The sequence below is a fragment of the Prionailurus bengalensis genome, chromosome A1, assembly GCF_016509475.1.
Source record: "Prionailurus bengalensis isolate Pbe53 chromosome A1, Fcat_Pben_1.1_paternal_pri, whole genome shotgun sequence".
Lineage (NCBI taxonomy): Eukaryota > Metazoa > Chordata > Mammalia > Carnivora > Felidae > Prionailurus > Prionailurus bengalensis.
In genome coordinates this window covers 90,706,507-90,728,513 of record NC_057343.1, presented here as the reverse complement: position 1 = coordinate 90,728,513, position 22,007 = coordinate 90,706,507, and the positions used below count along the sequence as shown (strand labels likewise).

The 22,007-nt window shown below is 50.9% G+C and overlaps 1 protein-coding gene across 1 annotated transcript in view; it reads right to left on the bottom strand.

Moving 5' to 3' along the window:
• RASGEF1C (RasGEF domain family member 1C) overlaps positions 1-22,007 on the bottom strand; it is an 88,025-nt gene that overhangs the window by 29,873 nt on the left and 36,145 nt on the right. The window contains exons 2-4 of the mRNA XM_043585313.1: positions 8,611-8,793; positions 8,333-8,455; positions 6,986-7,123 (exon numbers count right to left, since the gene is read on the bottom strand). Coding sequence (XP_043441248.1) covers positions 6,986-7,123; positions 8,333-8,455; positions 8,611-8,787 — 438 coding nt within the window. The 5' untranslated portion in view covers positions 8,788-8,793. The remainder of the gene's footprint in view (positions 1-6,985; positions 7,124-8,332; positions 8,456-8,610; positions 8,794-22,007) is intronic.

The window sequence follows — 22,007 nt, the reverse complement described above, 5'->3', positions numbered from 1 at the left end:
ATTGATTATTTCCCCCCCATCAGAGACCCCTATTTCCAAGGAAGGCACCATCAGACTGGCTGTGTTTACTAAGCCTGACATCCACTGTTCCCAAGGGTTTTCTCAGTGATCCACAGAAGGAGCCCCTGAACTTGTCAGCAAATGGCCCCCCAGAGGTTGATTTAACCCCCACAGGCCAAGGAACCTGGGTGGGAGTGTCTGACGCCTGGCCTCCTGGCCATGATGAGCCATCAGGCAGGGTGCCCAGAGGGCCTAGAGGGCTGGGAGAATAATGGGTGGTCAGTCATCAGTACTTCAGGTAATTTCATAATTTTTTTGATGTTTATTTTTGAGAGAGAAAGAGAGAGAGAGAGAACGAGAGACAGTAAGCATGGGCAGGGGAGGAGCAGAGAGAGAGAGGGAGACATAGAATCTGAAGCAGGCTGTCTGCACTGATGGCAGAGAGTCTGATGTGGGGCTCTAACTCATGAACCGTGAGATCATGACCTGAGCCAAATTTGGACCCTTAACTGACTGAGCCATCCAGGCGCCCCTAGCACTGCCAGGTTATTTCAGACAGAAGTGTGCTTTCTTCATGCTGCTTTGAATCACACAAATCCAGCAGCAGCTTGCAGGTGGGGCGTCTGGCAAGCTGGGCCGAGTGTGCACGGAGAGGCCTCAACACTGAATCTGACAGGGCTCCAGGTGGGGCGGTTGAGGCCCAGCATTGTTGTGGTGCCCAGAGCTCTGGGAGACCAAGATGGCATCCGCTTGGTGCTCATGGAAGTGCTTCTCTGTCAAGCAGTCATGGGCAGAGCCCTCAGGACATGGGAACCAGGATGGGAGGCTGTCAACCCTAACTGAACCTGAACGCTAAGCCTTGCTTCCAGAGCCATGGTGGGCAGACCCACTGGTTAGCTGGATAGTATGTGGATAAACTGAGGTTGCCTGCAGACTAGCTGTGTCAGGTCCAAAAGTGTGGTCAGCACGCTGCCTATCAGATCTTTATTTGTGTGCTGGGAAAATGGGGAGTTGGGTCCATCCTGTGAGCCCCGATACCTGCACTGGCCCCCTATCTCTGTCCTCACTCAGACTCAGATTTAAGCGGTCACACTGTCATCATGTTCCCTCCTTCCCCACTCACCCCTCCACCACCCCACGCCACTAGTCGCCCGCTCCTGTCAGCCTTTGGACTGGCCCTTACTGCCTCACTGGACCTCCTGTCAGGAGAGCCCAGGGCCCTTTCTCAGGCGGCATCTGCCTTGGCCTCATCACCTCAGCCTCCAGGTCCTCCTGCCTCAGGCTGTCAGCAGGTTTGTCTGCATCATCCTTCGGGGTATGTGGGGGGAGTGGTCCTCCCTATCTCCATCTGGTCCTCCCCTTCCCCTTACTCATACGCTGTCTAGAGTGTCACTTGGTGTTTGTGTGTGGACAACATCCAACTTCTCTGATCTCCAGATCAGATCACGGCTCAGGGGTCACCTTGACCCAATGCATGTAAGTGGAAGTCATCCTCACCTTGTCCAGAGCTGTCCCCTCTGTCTGCAACCCTGTCTCAGTGACTGGAGCACTGCCGTCAGGCACGCAGGCCTGGAGCCATCCTCAAGCCACCCTCTCCCTCACATCCCTCCTGGTTATCACCAACCCTCTTGATTTTGCTTTCTGACATTTCCATGCTCTGTCTCTGTGGTCCTAAGAGACCTCAGAGGGCCGCCCGCATCCATGCTGGCCTCTCTAGACTCCACTCTGCAGCCAGAGCCATCTGTCGAAAATGCACATCTGACCCCTGCCTCTCCCTTCTTTAAAATACCTCCATGCCTTTGCAAAGACAGAAGCCCCGCAGGACTGGGGGGTCCTGAAATCAGGCTCTGACCACGCTCGGTGGCCTCCACACAGCCCCTGCCTGCCTTCTCAGTGCTCCAGACACATGCAGCTCCTTCGTCCCTTGACCCCTTCCCTGCCCCCGGCAGGGCCTGTGCAGCCTTCTCTCTCTTGGCATGCTCTTATCCTTGGGACCTCAGAGCACCAGGCTTCCTTCAAACCCTCGGCCAAGCCTCGATCAGGGGATTGAGTATCTCCTCTCTCTGGACTATCAGCTCCATGAAGATAATACCATGTCACTCTTTTCTCATCCCCAGCGTGAAGGACACGGGGACTCACACACGTGCTGATTGGATTAATGTGGCCTTCACCTGCTTCTCATTGGTTGGCCTCTCCAATGTAGATGTCGGAGCCCTCCTGAAGTCAAGGATGCAGTGTATCTGTTCTAGTTTGCTAGAACCACGTGCTTACCCTATTTTAAAAATACACACATAGGGGCGCCTGGGTGGCTTTGTCAGTTATGCGTCTGACCTCTGCTCAGGTCAAGCCCTGCGCTGGGCTCTGTGCTGACGGCTCAGAGCCTGGAGCCTGCTTCAGATTCTGTGTTTCCTTCTCTCTCTCTGCTGCTCCCCTGCTTGCACTCTGTCTCTCTCTGTCTCTCAAAAATGAATAAGTGTTAAAAAAATTTTTGAAAACATGCAGGTAATTTAGCAAGACTTGTTTGTACTGAACCAATATGGTTCACTCCAAATGGTTATCATTTTCCTGTTAGCTCATTCCTTTAGAATTTATCTGGTGGTGTTAGCCTCAAGCTTACTGTTGGTTCTTTCCCGAATCTTCTGCACCCCCTCGGAATATGGGGATGGTATTTACCCTTCATTTCCTCGCTGATTCCTATACCCTTGTGGATACAGGCTGAGAGATCCCCTAGGTGCATCCGAGCAGGCCGAGAGAGACCTAGCACTAAGAATGTTGAGGTCGTCCTTGTCCCCATCAGGAATCCACATTTTGGAACACGTGGCTTTCCTGCATGCCATCCATTTCCACAGAGCCACCTGCTGTGTGCACAGAGCTGGGTTTCAAGTGCAGAGGTTGTCCAAGAGTGAAGGCTGTGCTTCTCCAAGGTGCCTCTTGGACTTTCATGGTAAGAACTCATCTCTGGCTGGACAGCCCTGGGCCTCTGTTCTTTGGAGTTCTTGCAAATCCCACCCGAGCCAGCCCAGGGTGCCTTGCAACGGGCTTGGCCCACCTTGCATGGGCAGGAGCGTGGCACCTGCTGCAGTTTGTTCTCCATGTCAGCTTTCTGCTACCTGTGCCCTTGGGTGCGGGTGAGGTTTCAGGGGCAGTGGGTCAGCCCAGCAGACAGTTGTGTGAATGGCAAAGCAAGGTCAGTCCCCCGGAGAGCCCATGGTATCAGCTTCCTGTGTGGCTGGCCCCATGGGTGAGGCCAGGGCACCAAGATCCTCCCGTCCTGTCTCCTTTACTGGAGCTATGACCTTGGGGCCTTCCCTGGCTTCTCCTTCAGCCTCAGCACTGGCCTCCTTGAGCCAAAACTGCTGAGTCCAACCCACCGGAAGCCCCTCTAAGGCAGGGTCCTCTCCCTAGCACAGGGTGGCCCTGAGCAGGTTCAATGCGAGGGCCAGGTGCTGGGAAGACTTCCATGTTCAGTCATGGAGAAAAGCCTTTTCAGCTCCTCTCTGGCCTTTTGTTCCCAGATACTGACAGGCAGTGGGCAGTACAGGGAGGGACATGAGGGTTCAGGAGAGGGGGCAGCTCATAAGAGAGAGGTGTCACCTTTCACAGTCCACTAGTGGGAATGCCTCCTTGGTCCTGGCCCTGTGCTGTTTCCTCTTCTTCCCTGAGCTCCATTGTTATGTCACAGTCCTTACCATGCTCCCTCATTATAGAAAGAAGTTTAAGGCTCAGAGAGGTTAAGTAACTTGTCCAAAGACACACAGCTGTGAAAACACTCGTGCTCATTTCATGGATTTATGCATGGCATTTTATATCATTTGATCCTATTCCTATGTGAGAAATCTTTTATCAGATGATGCTGAAATATTTTTGGAGCCAAAGATATAATGTTTATAATTTGTTTAAAAATAATTTGGATGAGGGCACCTGGGTGGCTCAGTTGGTTAAGCATCCGACTTCAGCTGGGGTCATGATGTCACGGTTCATGAGTTCGAGTCCCACATCGGGCTCTCTGCTGTCGGCCCTGCTTCGGATCCTCTGTCCCCCCCCCCCGCCCCTCCCCTGCTTGTGCTCTCTTTCTCAAAAATAAATAAACATTAAAAAAATAATTTGGAGGGAGGGGGAAGTGTGTGAAGGGATAGAAGAAATGATTTGGCAAAATGTTGATCATTGTTGAATCTAGGTGATAAATACACAGGTGTTCACAGTTACTATTCTCTGTGTTTGTGTATGCTTGAAATGTTCCACAATAGCAACTCCATAAAAGTTAAAAATAAGCCCCATATGCCTGAATTTTGGAAATAATTTGTTCCCCATCACAGCTCACATTTACCAAGTGCCAAAATAAGAACACAAGTGACTTCAGGGATTCTTTGCTGCAAAGTTGTGTAGTGGGAACAGTATTTTTGCTGATGAACAAACTGAAGCTCAGAGAGGTGAAGTAACTTGTCCGAGGTCACACAGATGTGGTTTCTGAGCCTGGATCTATGTGGGCTCACATGGTATGGTCCAGACCTCATGCTCGGAGAGTTCTACTGGTCCTGCCTTATCAGTCTGGTCACCAGCTCCTTTCTGAGCCCAGCCTTTGCCCCTGCTGGGGGGCAGGGAGCAACCCATAGCCCCATCTAGGGGAGGGGAGGTTGCACATAGAGGACATCTGCTTTGGAGGGGCTGCTCCTGTGTAAGGGCAACTTGGGGATCTCAAAGACACATGGAAGCACCCTGGCCTGGGCCTGGCGGATGGGGAGGGGGCCACATAACCTCATTCCAGCCCATACTGCTCAGCACACCTAACTGGATCCCAAGCCAGGGAATGAGAACATCTGCAATGAATTATTTCTGCTCCAAACACCTCCACCTGGTGGATGACTGCTCTTAACAGCCATTCCTAGGCCTCAGTTATTCTCATCCACGGGTAGTTAGAAAAGATTTCCCAGCACAGCCCTGGTAGCAGGCCTGGCAGTTTCTCAGGGGGCTGGCACTTGCGCCCTGTTTCCCTAGGGAACCAGTCCAGGACTTACACCCATCCCCACCACTGTAGCCAGAATGGCAGGGTCTGCCTTTGAAGTGGCTTCACCAATGGCAGAGGCAGGCCTGACAAGGGTGGATAGTTCCGCCGATGATTTAGATCTCATTCTACTGAAGGCCTCCTGGGGAGAGGGAGCTCTCATACCCCTGCATACCCTCCACTCCATCCATCCATCCATCCATCCATCTCTTCTCCCCTCATCTGCTATTGCCCATCTCCCTTTTTATATAGTCCCCTACCAACAGATCCATTAATTCACTCACCTATCTTTCCTATGTCCTTCCTAATGTTTTCCACTCATCCAACTACCCATCCATCCATCCATCCATCTATCCATCCACTCCTACATCCCTCCATACACTCACCCACTCACCCTCCCACCCATACATTCATCCACCTACCCACCTAACCCAAACTTCTACCCACCTAACCATCCACACACCCACCCAACCATCCTTCCACTCATCCATCCATCCATCCATGCACTCCATCCATCCATCCATCCATCCTCCCATCTACCCATCCATCCTTATTCACTCATCCATTCACCCAACCATACACCCTTATTCATCCATCCATCTATCCATCTATCCACCCATCCATTATTCACCCACCCATTCATCCATCCATCCATCCACCAATTCATCCACCCATCCATTATTCAGCTATCCATCCATCCATCTATCCATATTCATCCATCCATCCACTCACCCACACCCACATAGACCCATCCACCTACCCACACACCAACCTTCCCATCCATCCATCTATCCATCCCCCCATCTACCCATCAACCTTTCCACATCCGCTCACACCAAAAGTCCATCTGTTTATCAGAATACCCAAACATCTATCTTCCCCCTCCACCCATTCACCAAAGTAGCCAACTATCTATCCAGCCAGTCAGCCAGCATCTCCCTCCCTGCTTCTGCCCACCCTCCTGATTCATCCAATCATTGACCTTTCTCTGACCCTATTTCCTGCTGCAACCTAAGCCAAGTGTCAGGATCCCCAGATGGCTTAGGGGAGGCAGAGGAGGAGGAGAAGGAGGAGAAGGAGAAGGAGGAGAGGGAGGAAGAAGAGATGACTTATCTCACTGAGCCCTCAGAATGGCTAAGTCATTTGTCTGTTCTGTGAAGTGGCCCACAGGCAAGGCCTCCCTCTCTGAGCCTCAGTTAGGTCGTGGACCTTATGGCTTCTTATTGCCCAGTCTGATTTAGTTTTCCTTTGTTTCACAAGCACCTGGTTCTGCCATGTCCAGACCCACTTTGAGGCACATGACTAGCTACCAGCTTGCCACATGCAGTCTCCTCCCAGGGCAAGTGATGTGCATTCTCCCCAATGTTCTCTCCTAGGTAAAGCAACATCAGTGCTGGCCACGGAGTCATCCTGGAGATTCTGATAAACCTGCCCCTTCTAAATGTACCAGGAGATCTCCATCCCCTTCGCCGGGCCCTTCTCTGTACTCTGCTTAGAGGTGGGGATTTTTGCCCTCTTTTTACCTTTAAGTGTCTTCCCCAGAGTAATGCGGCTGGGAGAACAGGGCAGGGTGTGGGGTGCGGAGGCACCTGATGCCCAGTACACTGGCTGCCTTCCAAGCCACCAGAGCATTTACCCTGGGATGAGGTTTTGGCCACACGGGGGCTCTCTCTCCTCCTCTGCCACTACCAGGGCCCTCCAGGTCAGCCTAACGGATCACTGACCAAGGGCCTGATCCCAAGAGCCCATGAGAGGGTCCTTCCTCGCCTGCCATCTGATATCATGTATGAGTACAGGCCAGGAGCGAGGTCAAGAGATGCCTGGAACCAGAGGTGTGGTTTCCCTGCCAGCTCTGTAGGGCCTGATTTCCTGATGGGGCAGAAAGGGGCTGATTTTAGAGGAGCTACAGTGTACAGGAACGGGCTCAGGTCCCGGGTGTAGGGGTGCAGACGGGGGTGTAGGACTCGCGCTAGGCCTGCCCACCTCGTCACAGGGGGCGATGCGGCCCATCACGTCCTTCAGGTGCCCGATGGTCGACTCCTCCTGGAAGTCCCGCGGGAATGTCTCCGTCCATTCGGCCAACAACTGGAGGAGTTTTGGGCCAAACTTCCGGACCCGGGCCTGCAAGGCAAGCCAAGGAGCGTCTGCGCCAGGTGAAGGGTGCCTGGAGGCGGGGCCACATCAGCCGCTGCATCAGCCCCTCACCGCGCATCCTCTGCCGGGGTCTGGACCACCGAGAAGGCAGCGCTGGTGGCCAAGGGAGGTGTGCCTCGTGCCTTCTCTGTGTCAGGTGACAGGGATGCGACATGGGGATGGGGCTGACCACCGTGGGACAGGGACAGACACACCTTTGAGGCAGGGTCCTCTCTTATTTTTGCCTGCCGGGCATCCGGTCTCCCTTCCTCTGGTGATAACATCTCAGTTTGCTTTTGGGGTTTCCCCTCTCACTCATTCCCAGTCCTTGGGGTTCAGTGGCAGCTTACTTAGCTGCAGGCCTCGTGGCATGGGCCCGGATCAGTGCTGGCCAATCAGAACACAGTACACACCCATCATGCACAGTGATTGGCTCACACATGGACATGGCGTCTAAGGTAAGCCAATGAGATAGAGACTTTTATTGGGAACTATTTAGAACGCGGCATGCTCTTTCCACCCAAATTGGTAAGAGTAGATGGTGGGCCTAGGGCGGCAGAGGCCACGTTCCACTGTGCAGGGAAAGGGTGAGGCTGGCACAGAGGAAAACAGGGCGGAGGGTGGGAGGGAGAAAGACCAGGTTTCAATGCGGGTCATTTGAGCCCCTGGAGCCAGAGACACTTGAGACTTTGCAGTTACATGAGCCAGTAAATCCCTTTGTCTTAGGCCAGTTGCAAGTGGGTTTCTATCACTGTAGTAGCAGAGCCTGATCGACACACCTATAAATAATCATAGCCCGCAGGATCTGGCCAGGGACGGATGTGGGGAACCACAAGAAGGCTAGGCCATCAGCGGACCCCACAGAGGAGAGAAGGTTGGAACAGAGTGTGCGGAGGGCAGGAAGCCCAGCAGAGGCTGCAGAACCATCCCACGTGGCAAGAGTCCTACTGACGGGGCTCTGGGGGCCCGGGTCTGGACTTGGTGTAAGCCCAAGGGCTCCCATAGGGCATTGGAAAACCGTACCTGGTTAAAGGTTGCAACTTTGTCCCCTCTGTCTCTGGTCCTCTGATAAGTCAGAAACCCCTGTGGGCTTCTCCTCCGGAGAATGGGGACTCACTGCCACTCCAAGATGCAGATGTGTGAGGACACATCAGGGGAGCGCCTGCGTACTCAGAGGGCCCCTGCCCTGCCCCTCACCTTGTCCAGCACCGGCTGGTCCAGCTGCTGCTGCTCAATGCACAGGTGGCAGACCCGGGCCAGGAGCTCCCGGGGCTCGATGAAGAGGCGGGAGCTCAGAAGGAAGGTGAAGATGTAGGCTTTCTGGGGGGACAAAGAGAAAGGCAGCATGTGCTCCCCAAGTCATGGCAGGGATGTGCCCTCAGGCCCCAGCCCAGCCCCAGCCCTACTGTCTCCCCATGCCTGGTGGAAGAAAGCCCACTCTGAGGCCCCTCCTCCCCACTGAGTGGGCCACACACCTCGGGGTAGTAGTCAGTCGTGGGCACCAGGTGCTGGATGAGGGTGTCCAGGGAAGCTGAGGAAGGAGCTCCATCCAGGAGGGGCTGCCCGGCCTGCTCGCCATCCGTGGGCTCCGTGGGGGGTGGGCCAAGGCTGCCTGGGGTGACCATGTCGGAGGCGCTCAGTGTCCGGGGCATGCCTGCCTGTAATAACAAGGAGAAGTTGAGGCACGCCTGAGCTGGGGCCTGCTGGTCCTCCGGGCTCCTGGCTGCATGGCTCTGACTCCTACAGGCACTTTGATGTCCACCCAAGTCCAGTGATCACTTCCTGGGAGGCCTTCCAGGGATCCTTAGCCCCACAGCACAGCACTCCTCAGGAACCAGCCACCCTCTACTCTTGGTCCAAGCCATTTAGGGACTAACCCCTTCCACTCCTACCTCAAAGCAATGAAGGTTGCTTTTGATAAGACTTGGACAATTAGCATATTGCCCCTGCCCCTGGCCACAAAGACGATTAGTTCAGGGATGGGTCTGATCCAAACTGGAGAGCTCATGTACAATCCCAGAACTGTGGCACTCAGAAGCTCTCTTCCCCCTGGAGTCCCTGAGCAGGCAAGAATGGCACCATTCGGGCCATCTTGGCCCCACAAGGAGCCAGGGAGGTGGGCACATTCCTGAGTTCCTTGGGTGGGGCCTTGCGTCCTGCTGTGCTTGAAGCTGCTGTGTGGACTCCTCCATTGTGTGAGCCTGTTTAACGTGCGGTTCTCTCAGGTGGCCCTGTGTAGCCTGGCGCTCCAGACTCTGTGTGATTCAGACCCACTGACCCATCCAGCTGTTTCCTCCACAGAAATGCTCTCCCGCCATGTGCACTCGCTTATCCCTGTGCACCTGGCTAAAATGCTTCCTCGTCCGTGAAGCCTTCCCTTCTTCCCTACAGTGACCCCCGCCAAGGCTGGGCCTCACTTCAGGTGGGCAGCACCAGATTCTCCTTGTCAGCGCTGCTGGGTGCTTTCGATGTGGTTGGTGGTGTCTGGTGCAGAGAAAGGCCACCTGTGGCCTGTTTGTATAGTGACTTCACCCGAACCTCATCCAGGCGGGGCTCAGCACACGTGCTCTGAGCTGGCACTAGTCAAGGACTGGCCTGTAGCAGGTGCCCATCCGTGTGTGTGCTGTGGACCCGGGTTTCCTCCCCCAGGTTCTTCCGCATATCCCTGTAGGCCAGTCTTCCTGACCTAAGCCTTCAGGGCACTTATGTCTGTGAGTCCTGGCCAAGCCTGTGACTGTTTAACCATCCCCCATGCTGGGCATTGAAGTCACCCTACAGTCTTCTTCTTCTTCTTTTTTTTTAATGTTTATTATTTTAATGTTATGTTTTTTAAAATGTTTTTTAATGTTTATCTCTCTGTTAAACAGAGAGAGAGCCAGAGCAGGAGTGGGGGGAGGGGCAGACAGCCAGGAGGGAAACCAAATCTGAGGCAGGCTCCAGGCTCTGAGCTGTCAGCACAGAGCCCAATGTGGGGCTTGAACTCACGAACTGTTAGGTCATGACCTGAGCTGAAGTTGGACACTCAACCAACTGAGCCACCCAGCTGCCCCTCTTTTTTAATGTTTATTCATTTATTTTGAGAGAGAGAATGAGAGAGAGAGAGAGAGAGCGAGCAGGGGAGGGGCAGAAAGACAGGGAGAGAGAATCCTAAGCAAACTCTGAGCTGTAAGTGCAGAGCCCAACCTGGGGCTCGATCTCCTGAACTATGAGATCATGACCTGAACTGAAATCAAGAGTCAGACACTTAACCGACTGAGTCATCCAGTCGCCGTCACCCCCACATTCTTAACCAGGGAGTCCTGCAGGGTTCCTATAGGGACCTTCCAGGGAACAGAGTCTCCCCATCACCCTGCTCACTCTGCCTGTGCATTTCCCATGGCAGACTGGAACCCAGGCCTATTTCTGTCTTTTCTGACCCCTTGGGTGACCTGGCTCTGAACGTAGAGACAGGGGTGTGCAGAGTCAGAGCTGAGGTTGGGGGTTGGAGGGAGCCCTGAGGAGGGCTGTCCTGAGGGTGTACAGGGACTGGGTCACAGCATGGGGTGGGGGTTGGCAGTGTGGGAACCAGCGTGGATGTCTGCCGGCAAAGTCCTGGCCCTGAGCACAGTGGCAACTTTATTTTCACCTCCCTGGCAAAGCTGTAAGTGTTCAATTTTCAGCTGATGCAACTGTGAAATGTCACAAAACCACCTCTTGCCAACCTGTGGGGGAGGCCACAGGTGTGCATGTGGGCACACGGGAGGCTGCTGAGCTCACTGGGGGGGGTGGCTGTCAGCTCTGGGATGAGGGCCAGCTCTGCCCCACACCCAGGGCCTGGTGTCTGAGCCTAATTCCATAAGACAGAACTCATGCCAGGCCGGCAAAGCGTGGTCTCTCCTGCTGGATACCTGGCACCTTCTCTCTCCAGGGATCCCAGTCCAATTTTCTCAAAGATGAGCCACTATCTTGGGTGGAGGTGATTCTAGAAACCTCTCTGCAGGGCAGGGTGGGAGAAGCCCTTCTGGGGAGGCCAGGATGCCACCACTTCAAGAGGTGAGCTGGGAAGCCCCCAGATCACCTCCAGGCCTGGACTGCCACTGGGGGCTGGATGCGGGATGCTGGGCACATGGGGAGGTGGGTGGGCTCAGACTCAGCTCTGCTTTGGAGCAACAGGCTCACACTGGAGGCTGGAGTGGAGCTGGAGGCCAGAAACATCGTGGTCCACAGGGATGCCCAGTGGACAGGCTGCTGGCATCACCCCTCCGACCTCCAGCTACCCATTGTGACCTCGGCTGAGCCCAGGCCTGGGGCTCAGTGGATGGGCTTGTGTTCCTGCTGCTGCAGTCTCTGGCTCCCTCTGCACCATTCTAGGTGCCGTGGACTCAGTGGGATCTCTCAGAACTGGCGGTGGGAAGTAGACCACGAGCAGACCAATGTGTGCAGAGAGAGTGTCCCACGGAGGCATGTGCTCTGCAGGGTGTGCCCAGGTGAGGGGAGAGGGGAATGGTGGTGCCCCACCAATCTTTCTGCCCCTTCCTGCAGGTGTGCTGGGGAGCACAGGGCTGTGGGGGCCCTGGGGGCACAAACCAGCCTCCTCCTTCCTCCAGCAGGGGCTCCAGAGAAGGGCTGGGGGCAGGTGGTGCTGTCTGTGCTGAGGACTGAGGGCAGGAGGCAGTCTGTCTGGAGACTTGCCAGGCCAAGGGGATCAGCGTGTGCAAAAGCTTAGGCAAGCTAGGGGGCAACACGCTGTGGTCATGGGAGTGTGTGCTTGGGTGGCAGGAGCCAGGCTGTGGTTCCTGGAGAGATAGGGGTTGAGTGACCTAGTAGGGGATCAGGGAAAGTACTGGGTGCTGGGGGCATCCCACACCCATGTGCAAAAACACAGCCATGTGAAGACAGAGCCCTCCCCACCCAACGCCCCAGTTCCATAAGCAACTGCTTGTAGGAGAGCTTCTTTATGCAAGGATGAAGAAATATATATATATATATATATATATATATATATGGCACCTTTTCTGTCTTTATTAGAATATTGTACACATTCTCCTATGCTCTTTTTTACTAACAATGTATTTTGAAGATCTTTCCTTGGCAGCATAGAGGGTGTTTGTTCTTTTTTTTTTTTTTTTAACCACCTCATGGTTTTCCATGCTTTAGATGTCTAGGGATAATTTTTTTTAAGTTTATTTATTTATCTTGAGAGAGAGAGAAAGAATGCGTGAGCACAAGGGAGGGGAGAATCCCAAACAGGCAGAGCCAGACATAGAGCTTGAATCCAAAACCATGAGATCCTGACCTAAGCTGAAATCAAGAGTTGGATGTTTAACTGACTTTGCCACCCAGGCTCCCCCAGGGATAATTTTTAAAAGCCAAAGTTGCAGGGGCACCTGGGTGGCGCAGTCAGTTAAGCGTCTGACTTTGGCTTAGGTCATGATCTCACTGTTTGTGAGTTCGAGCCCTGCATTGGGCTCTGCACTGACAGTGTGGAGCCTGCTTGGGATTCTCTCTCTCTCTCTCTCTCTCTCTCTCTCTCTCCTCTCTGCCCCTTCCCTGGTTTCTCTCTCTCAAAAAAAAATTTTTTTTAAAAAGCCAATGATACAGCAACTCAAGTGTCCACTGATGATGAATGAGTGAACAAAATGTGGGCTATCCTTACAATGGAATATTATTCAGCCTTAAAAAGGAAGGACATTCTGACATGTGCTACAACATGAATGACGCTTGAAGACATTATGCTAAGTGAAAAAGGCCAGCCACCAAAGGACAAATACTGTGTGATTCCACTTATTCAAGGTACTAGAGTAGTCACATTCATAGAGACAGAAAGGGGAAGCAATGTGGTTGCCAGGGGCTGGAGGGAGGGGAAAATGGGGAGTTAGTGTTTAATGGGGACAGAATTTCAGTTTTGCAAGATGTAAAGAGTTACGAGGATAGATGGCAGGGATGGCTGCACAACAACATGAATGTATTTAATAGCATTGGACTGTGCCCTTAAAAATGGCTAAGATGGTAGATTTTATGTTATGTGTATTTTACCACAATTAAAAATTTTTTAATATGTATTTTTGAGAGAGAGAGAGAGAGAGAGAGAGAGAGAGAGAGAATGAGTGGGAGAGGGGCAGAGAGAGAGAGAAAGACAGAATCCTAAGCAGGGTCCAGGCTCTGAGCTGTCATCACAGAGCCCGATGTGGGGCTCAAACCCACAAACCATGAGATCATGACTTGAGCTGAAGTTGAACTGAGCCACCCACACGCCTCTACCAAAAAATTTTTTTTAAAAAGCCAGTGATGATGGGAAAATTGTTTATTGTCACAATTTCCCTTGAAAAATCCTTGAGATCACCAGTAAGTCTTCCAATCTGTGTTTCTGTGAACACAGCCTGCATGGTGTATGTACAGGGGGCTGGGGGTCTGGGCATAGACAGGGTCTGAGCCTGAGGGGCTCACATGGCTGGGGACACTGGGCAGACTGGCAGGCTGCTCTGCCTGTGACCTTTAAAGAGAGGTTTTGATTCTCTCCTTCTGCCCTGCTGGGGGCCTGGGGCTCTGTGTGTGTGAACAGACACGTGCATGATATGGCTCCAGTAGGCTTCTGCTTTATACCCATTAATGCACAAGACTGCATTAAACAGCCGGTGCTATCAGGTATGTTGGAGCATCCCATTAAATACAGCTGGGGGGTGGGTGAGTGTACTGTGTCATGGCCCCTTTGAATCGTACAAGATTTGGCTCCATGTGCCAACAGCCTGAAGTTTGATAGCGCCTTTCACCTCAGTCAAATGCTTGGAAATGCATCCCAAGAAAATCATCTGAAGGGGAAAAGCTGGGGAGAGGGGTCTGCTTTGGCATGAACTATAAGCAGGGGATTAAATCCAGAGCACCATAGATGATGAACGAAAGGAGATGGGACAAGAACATTAGCATGCACCTGTTAGTGCAGTGTCTGTTGTCACCGATAATGGGGTAATGAAGACTTGGTGGCAACACAGAAGTGGTCATGGTATAGAAGGAGAGGGGCGCCTGGGTGGCTCAGTTGGTTGAGTGTCCGACTTTTGGTTTCTGGTGAGGTCATGATCACAAAGTTCCTGAGATTGAGCGCCGTGGAGCCTGCTTGGGATTCTCTCCCTCTTTCTCTGTCTCTCCCTCCACCTCTCAAACAAGCAAGTTACATTAAAAATTTATATAAAAAAAGGAGAGACCACTGCACACATAGCGCGATACAAAACATATTGGAGTGGATAAGACTACAATGGGGCACTGCAAAAGGTGTCACTGATATGCATCCCCCCACCCCCACCACTGTTATTGTTTTAGTGTCCTTTATTCCAGCCCAGTCATCAAACAAAGCCTCAAGGATGACAGGCCCCAGGAACACCTGAACCAATCCCAGGGCTGCAAGGGGTGCTGGGGTCAGGGGCATGTCCACCCTGTGATGATGTCACTGAGGGGGCACAGATGCCTGGCTCTGACTTACAACCGAGAGTGGCCAAGCCACGCTTTGCACTCTCTGACCTGCCCAGGGGAGGACCCCTGCACTCCGGGATGAGCGACTCACCAGGCCTTGGCACACACCAGACCTGCCTGCCTGGTGGCCTCCCAGCACCACGTGACTCTCCCTGTGCTGCGATTCCTCTAGGAGGGGACTGGGTTGCTCACTGCTGAACTCCTAGGGTCAGCCCCCCCACCTGGCACATTCATAGTGGGTGCTTGGTCAAGATGTGTGGTGTTCAAGTGACTCAGTAATGCAGGTGAGAAGCAGTGAAGCCTGAGATTAAATAGTGCAAAGGGGATGTGGCTAACATACATGTGGAAGGGATTCAGGTGGTAGTCAGTGGGGAGGGAGGAGCAGGGGAGATGTCTGGGGTCCTGGCCCAGGAAGGATGATGGGGCCACTTCTCCCTGCCTGCCCCCTCATCTCATCCCCTAGCCTTCCCATCTTACAGATGAGGAAAGTAAGGCTCAGAGAGTGAATGGCCAGTGCCCAGCTCACAAGCTAAGTACCCAGCAGAGCTGAGACTTGAGCACAGGTGTGTCTGGGTCCTGGGCCCTGTTCTGTCCACCAGCCCACATGGACACTGATGTTGGCATCCCCAAACCACAGCCTCCAGGGGACTTGGCTGGCAGAGGGATCACCGCGGCCCCTCCTGGGACAGGCCAGCCCTTCCAAACATTGTGTTTGGCCTGTGGGTGCCAGCCTCAGGTGCTGTGTCTCTTTTCCACCCCAGACCCTAGTTCCAGACCCAAGTCCACCCTCCTGGTGCCTCCATCTGTTGAGTCTGCCTTCTCAGCATCCATTTCCTTTCCCTTCTGGCCAGAACACCAGGGTTTTGCTTGGGGAAATAACCACCACACTCTCTAATGAACACTGAACATCCTGGTGAGACTGTCAGGAAGGCTATGCCTTCAGCGGGCCAAAGGGTGGGCACCATCACAGGCTGGGCCAATCAGACGCTGCCATACTGAAAAATGCACCTGAAGGGAACCTGACCCAAAGAGGCCTAACCCCTGAAGGCAGGCTTCTGAGTCACAGCTTCCCCCAACTAGGCATGCACTTCTGCCTCCATGTCCCTGCTCACATCCCCTACTCCGGCTGCCCAGCCCACACCTGTCAGATGCATCCGTCTCTTCATATTCAGGTCTCCAAGCCCAGTATCTGGAGGTCCTGGGGCACTCCTGACAGTTATGAGGCAGCCAGTCTGCATGGCATCTGCAGAGGGGGGGAAGGCCTCCCTGGAGACCCACCCTGCAGGTGGGCATCCTTCCTTCTTGTGTTGCACGCGGTTCAGACCCGGAGCCCACTGGCGGCCAGGATCTAGTGCTGGACATTTTGGGACTGTGTGGCCTAAACCTAACTCCTTTATGGGAGACAGGGGGAAATGTCTGCAGGGACAAGTGTTGGACCAGGTGGGATTATAAGTAAGGCCCAGACCCAGAGGATAATCTTTCTTTCATTTCCTGTTTGTTTTTTTCTTTTTTCTTTTTTTTTTTTTTAAGAGGGAGTGAGCGTGAGAAGGGGATGATCCCATGACCCTGGGATCATGACCTGAGCAGGACACTCAACCGACAGAGCCACCCAGGTGCCCCTCGTTTCCCAACTTAAAATTTTTTTTTTTTAAAACTTTTACTCAGTTTTGAGAGACAGAGAGCACAAGCAGGGGTGGGGCAGAAAGAGAGAGGGAGAGAGAGAATCTTAAGCACCCAGTGCAGAGCCTGATGTGGGACTTAATCTTACAACCATGAGATCATGACTTGAGCAAGAGTTGGACACTTCACTGACTGAGCCACCCAAGCACCCTTATAATTATTTTAAAAAAGTTTTTAACATTTATTCATTTTTGAGAGACAGAGACAGAGTGTGAGTAGGGGAGGGGCAGAGAGAGAGGGAGACACAGAATCCAAAGCAGGCTCCAGGCTCTGAGCTTCCAGCAAAGAAGCTGACATGGGGCTTGAACCCACTAATCATGAGATCATGACCTGAGCCAAAGTTGGACAATTAACCAACTGAGCCACTCAGGTGCCCCCCTTTATTTTAACTAAAAATTTTTGTATGTTAGCCAATTTGACAATAAACTATATTAAAAAAATACAACAGACATTCCTTGTTTCACTCAAAAAATTTTGTTTAACATTTATTCATTTTTGAGAGACAAAGACAGAGTGTGAGTGGGGGAGGGGCAGAGAGAGAGGGAGACACAGACCAATAATTATTTTTTATTAAAAAAATTTTTTTTTTCAACGTTTATTTATTTTTGGGACAGAGAGAGACAGAGCATGAACGGGGGAGGGGCAGAGAGAGAGGGAGACACAGAATCGGAAACAGGCTCCAGGCTCTGAGCTATCAGCCCAGAGCCTGACGCGGGGCTCGAACTCACGGACCACGAGATCGTGACCTGGCTGAAGTTGGATGCTCAACCGACTGCGCCACCCAGGTGCCCCAATAATTATTTTTTAAATAAAAGGATGCATTAGTCTACAATATCATATAGAAAACAAAAAGTGGAGTAACAAAGTTATCATAATACAGGATTTTATAATTGCCCATGTATGTATCTTTACCAGAGATGTTTATGTGGCTTCAAGTTACTAATTAGTGTCCTTTCATTCAACCTAAAGATTCCCTGTGGTATTTACTGTAGAGCAGGTATAGTGGTAATGCACTCCCTCAGCTTTTATTTATCTGTGAATGTCTTAATGTCTCCCTCATTTTTGACATAGAGTTTTGCTACATATAATTGATAGTTGATAATTGTTTTACTTTCAACACTCTGAATAGAACAACCCACTGCCTTCTGGGCTCCAAGGTTTCTGATGAAAAATCTTCAGATAATCTTATTGAGGATTCCTTGTATGGGACAAATCACTTTTCTCTTGCTGCTTTCAATATTCTGTCTTTAGACAGTTTGATAATATGTTTCAGTGTGGGTCTCTTTGTATTTACCCTACTTGGAGTTCATTATGTTTCTTGTATGTTTATATTTATGTCTTTCATCAAATTTGGGAAGTTTTTGGCCACTAGTTCTTCAAATAATCTCTTTCCCTTTCTCTCTTTTCTCTTTCTGGGACTCTAGCAACATGCATTGCGGTTTACTTAATGGTGTCCCCCAGACCTGTTAGGTTCTGTTCATTTTTCTTTAATCTTTTCCCCCCTATTCCTCAGAATCAATAATTTCAATTGTCCTATCTTCAAGTTCACTGATTTTTCTGTCTGCTCAAATCTGCTTTTTACACACTTGTAGTGAATTTCTAATTTTAGGTATTGCATTGTTCTTTTTCAAGATTTCTTTTTGGTTTCTTTTTATGTTCTCTCTTTATTGACATTTCTATTTTATCCATACATAGTTTTATTGGCTATCCACCTTTTTTTCAATTGTTTTTTGTTTATTTATTTATTTAGAACAAGCAAGGGAGGGGTAGAGAGAGAGGGAGAGAAAATCCCAAGCAGGCTCCACACTGTTAGTGTGGAGCCTGACATGGGGCTCAAATCCACAAACTGTGAGATTATGACCTGGACCGAAATCAAGAGTCAGGCACTTAACCTACTGAGCCACCCAGGTGCCCCAGGGATGGCTTCTTTGATTAATTTCCTCCCTTTAATTGTCTATACCTTCCTGTTTATTTGTAGGTCTTGTGATTTGTTGTTGTTGTTGAAATGGGATGTTTGAGTCTTATAATGTGGTAACTCTGGAGGTGAGATTTCTTCAGGGTTTTATCTATTTCTTTTTTAAAAATTGTTGTAGGGTGCCTCTGGGCTGGGATATACATTTAAGGTCCTTTTGGGTCTTTTCTGAGCCTATGCCTTTCTCTGCATGTGCAGTAACTTTCTAAATTCCCTTGTATATGTGGTTGCTTCTAAATAGCCAAATCCTTAAAAGCCCAGCTTCTAAAAGGAGAAAAGGGAAGAAATGAAGGGGGAAAACAATAGGCCCTTGAAGTCCCCTGGAAGCCTCTTCAGCCAGTACAGATTGAAGCAATGGTGGCCTGCCTCTGTATCTGCACTTTTGTGATCAGAAACAGCAATAAGCATCAGATCCTCCAGAATTTGCAGACAAGGCCCTTATTGTCCACCTTGGCTCCCACAAGCTGTGGGTAAACTATTCCAGGAACCTGTGTATGGCTGCCTGTCATGAGGCTGGGTGGGGTGAGGTGGGTGGAAGATGGGTAGCTGCTACTGTGTTATGATCTTAAATTGACCAAAATTAACTGAACATTTCCAAGCATTCTGATGGAAGCTGCAGGTCTTTGAACAGGCTCCAGAGTTCTAAGATAGTTACACCAGATGGATTCTGCCAGTTCAGCTGTCTGGCTGAAAAGTCTTGGTGCTTCCTGCTCCACTGTCTTTCCTGATACCCTCCTCTTCCCATTATATCTTTAACTGCATATTGGTATTGGATTTTACATGTGGGTTTTATATCTCATTAGTTCTAACAGTCTTGTTTTTCCAGAAGGCAGTTATGTCTACAATTCATGGTAATTTAATCTTTTCCTTTCTGGTGGTTAAACCTCACACACTTTTCTTATCATAACACATTGGACAGAAGTTTTCAGGAGAAACAAAGAGAATAGTGCTGGTGAGAATAAGCATCCTATACTTTTCTATCTTACTGTCAGGGCCGGGTGTGCCATGGGATAGAGCTTAGAGCCCTTTTAGGATGATGTTCCTAGTCCTCCTGCAGGTTTTTGGGAGGAGCTGAGGCACACAGCTCCTGGCACTGTGTGTGTCCCGAGAGCCCCATCTCTCTTCCTTCCCTTGACATGAGAAAGAGTGCCTACTCCTGTCAAGCTATACCTCTGCAGAGTCCATGTTTCAGCATTGTTCAGTTTTACTTCTATCTGTGCAGGGCCTGCAGAATCTCCAAGAAGAGGCCTGAATTACAGGTTTCCTCATAGGGTCCACACCAGACTTGCTCCCCAGATAGCGTATCTGGAGCTCCAGCCAGACCAGGGCATTATTAAAAGAGTCAAATGGGCATCTTTGCTTGGGACTACTTCTGCAGGAACAGGGACAGTCCCTGTGTCCTTGGTTGGGTGGTGGTGGTGGGGGTACTGAACTTGGAGTCTTTTTCAAAGGTCTTGGGCAAAGTGCCTGCTCCACCTGACCTGGACAGTTTCTATGTCCCAGGTTTCAGTTCAAGAGAAAACATGTGTCATGCTTTATGTGTCTTTTGTTCTCATATGTCACCTAATCCTTAAAACAACACATGGGAATGATTACCTACTTTATAGATGAGAAAATCTGGACCCTAAAAGGTAAAACAGGATGGGCAGGGTTACCAGCTCAGTGACTAGTACCTCAGGCCCCTGGGCTCCTGACTCTCGGCCCAGCTCTTGGCCCTGTCCCTGGGAGGGGAAACTGGTACAACCTGAGCAGAAGATAGATGTGGTCTAGAGATTCAGCAAAGGAGTGGGGCTCAGGGGCGGGGAGCTTGGGGAGGACAACCTGAATATTGAGAACCCCAATGTGGCCTGGCTTCCAGGAAGCAGGGAGCCCACTGAGCAGCCCCTAATGGACTCAGCTGAAGAAGAGACCTCAGTCGATAGCCAAGTTCTTCCTGACTCTCATAGGAACCTTAGGGGAGAAAAGAGTCCACCCTGGGTAGGGCCCTGGACCATGTCAACTCATGCCTGCTGCTCCGAGCAGTGGCAGTATCTTGTCCAGTGTCCACAAAATGCTGTGGTCCTCCACTTCTCCCTCCCCAACAAAGCCTGGGGCTGAGGCACTCATCTCATTCCAATTTGGGCCCCATAAAGGGCTCCTCCCTGTTCCCTGGTGTCTGAAAGGATGCCGTGGAGGTATGAGGGCCTCCCCCAGGCATGAGCCCAGGGGTTCTGCTTGCCTCAGCTGGGAATGCACCTGGCTTTGCCTTCAGGAGGCCACCCAATAGACCTGGCTGTGAGGGGAGGACTGGCTTCAGTTATTTTTTATGCGCCATATGGCTCTCAGCTCCTGCTGACAGAACCTGCTGCTTCCACATCTCAGGAAGCTCCTGTGTCTGCAAGCTCAGGGTCCAACTTGCAGCCAGTCTGCCACATGCAGGTTGATAGCACCAAGACCCACCATAGGCTGGTAACTGAAAATAGAGCTCTTCAAAGAGGGAACAGTCGGCCCCTCTGTTGCTCCATAATCCATAGGGTCCCTCACTCTTGGTCTCCATCCTCAATTATTTCCTGAGGACACACTTCTATAAGGAGAGCCACTGGGCTGAAGAATGGTAGTCCTTTCAAGGGGATCAAAATATACTGCCCGGTTGCTCCCCTGAACACAGAGAAGGGGTTTTGTTTTGGATTCCCAATGGTCATGCTTCCTTACTTCCCAGGACAATTTCTCACCACTAGATGGAATCCTGGTTAGGGTGGGGTGAGGGGTTAACTGAAGCCTGGCCAGTGAGAGTTCAGCATCCCCTTCTCCCATCCCTGATCAGGGACCTGGGTTATCTAATCAGAATAAATCCTGGGCCTTGTTTGGAGATCAACCCAGAGATGTTCCCTCGATATTTTTTCCTCTCTATACTTTTATTATTTTATTAAAAAAATTTAATGTTTATTCATTTTTGAAAGAGAGAGAAAGAGACAGAGCATGAGTAGGGGAGGGGCAGAGAACAATGGCGACACAGAATCCGAAGCAGGCTCCAGGCTCTGTGCTGACAGCTCAGAGCTGGACGTGGGGTTTGAAACCACAAACCATGAGATTTTGACCTGAGCTGAAGTCAGATACTTAACTGACTGAGCCACCCGGGCACCTTATTATTATTTCTTAAAGTTTATTTATTTTGAGAGAGAGAAAGTGTGTGCGCGCATGTGTGTGTGTGTGTGAGCTCACGCACATGCGTGTGAGTGGGGGAGGGGCAGAGAGAGAGGGACAGAGAGAATCCCAAGCAGGCTCTGCACTCTCAGCACAGAGCCCCATGTGGGGCTTGAATTCACAAACCATGAAACCATGACCTGAGTCAAAGTCAAGAGCCAGACACTTAACAGCCTGAGTCACCCAGGTGCCCTTCCTCTCTTATACTTATACAAAAATTAAACACAAAAGAGTTTATAAATACATCTACAATTTAAATTATAACAATTTTTTAATTATTAAAACTAAATGAACATTTGTGAACTGATATCCAGGCTGATATAAAAAGGATTATCAGTACCTTAAAACCCCTTATTCACCTTCTGCAAACAAGCTGACCTCCTAACCCTCAACTCTAGCTGATGACCATCCTTTCATGCTAATTGTTTCCTTGCTTTTCTTTATAGTTCTACCTGTGTATCCATTCCAGACAATATGCCACCTATTCTTAAAAACAGAGGGTAAGCACACTGGACAGAGGCTCCAGGAGAGGGTGAGGAGAGCACTCTCTGGGTCGTGGGCTGACTTCCCCTTCGCTGGAAGCTGACAAGGCCC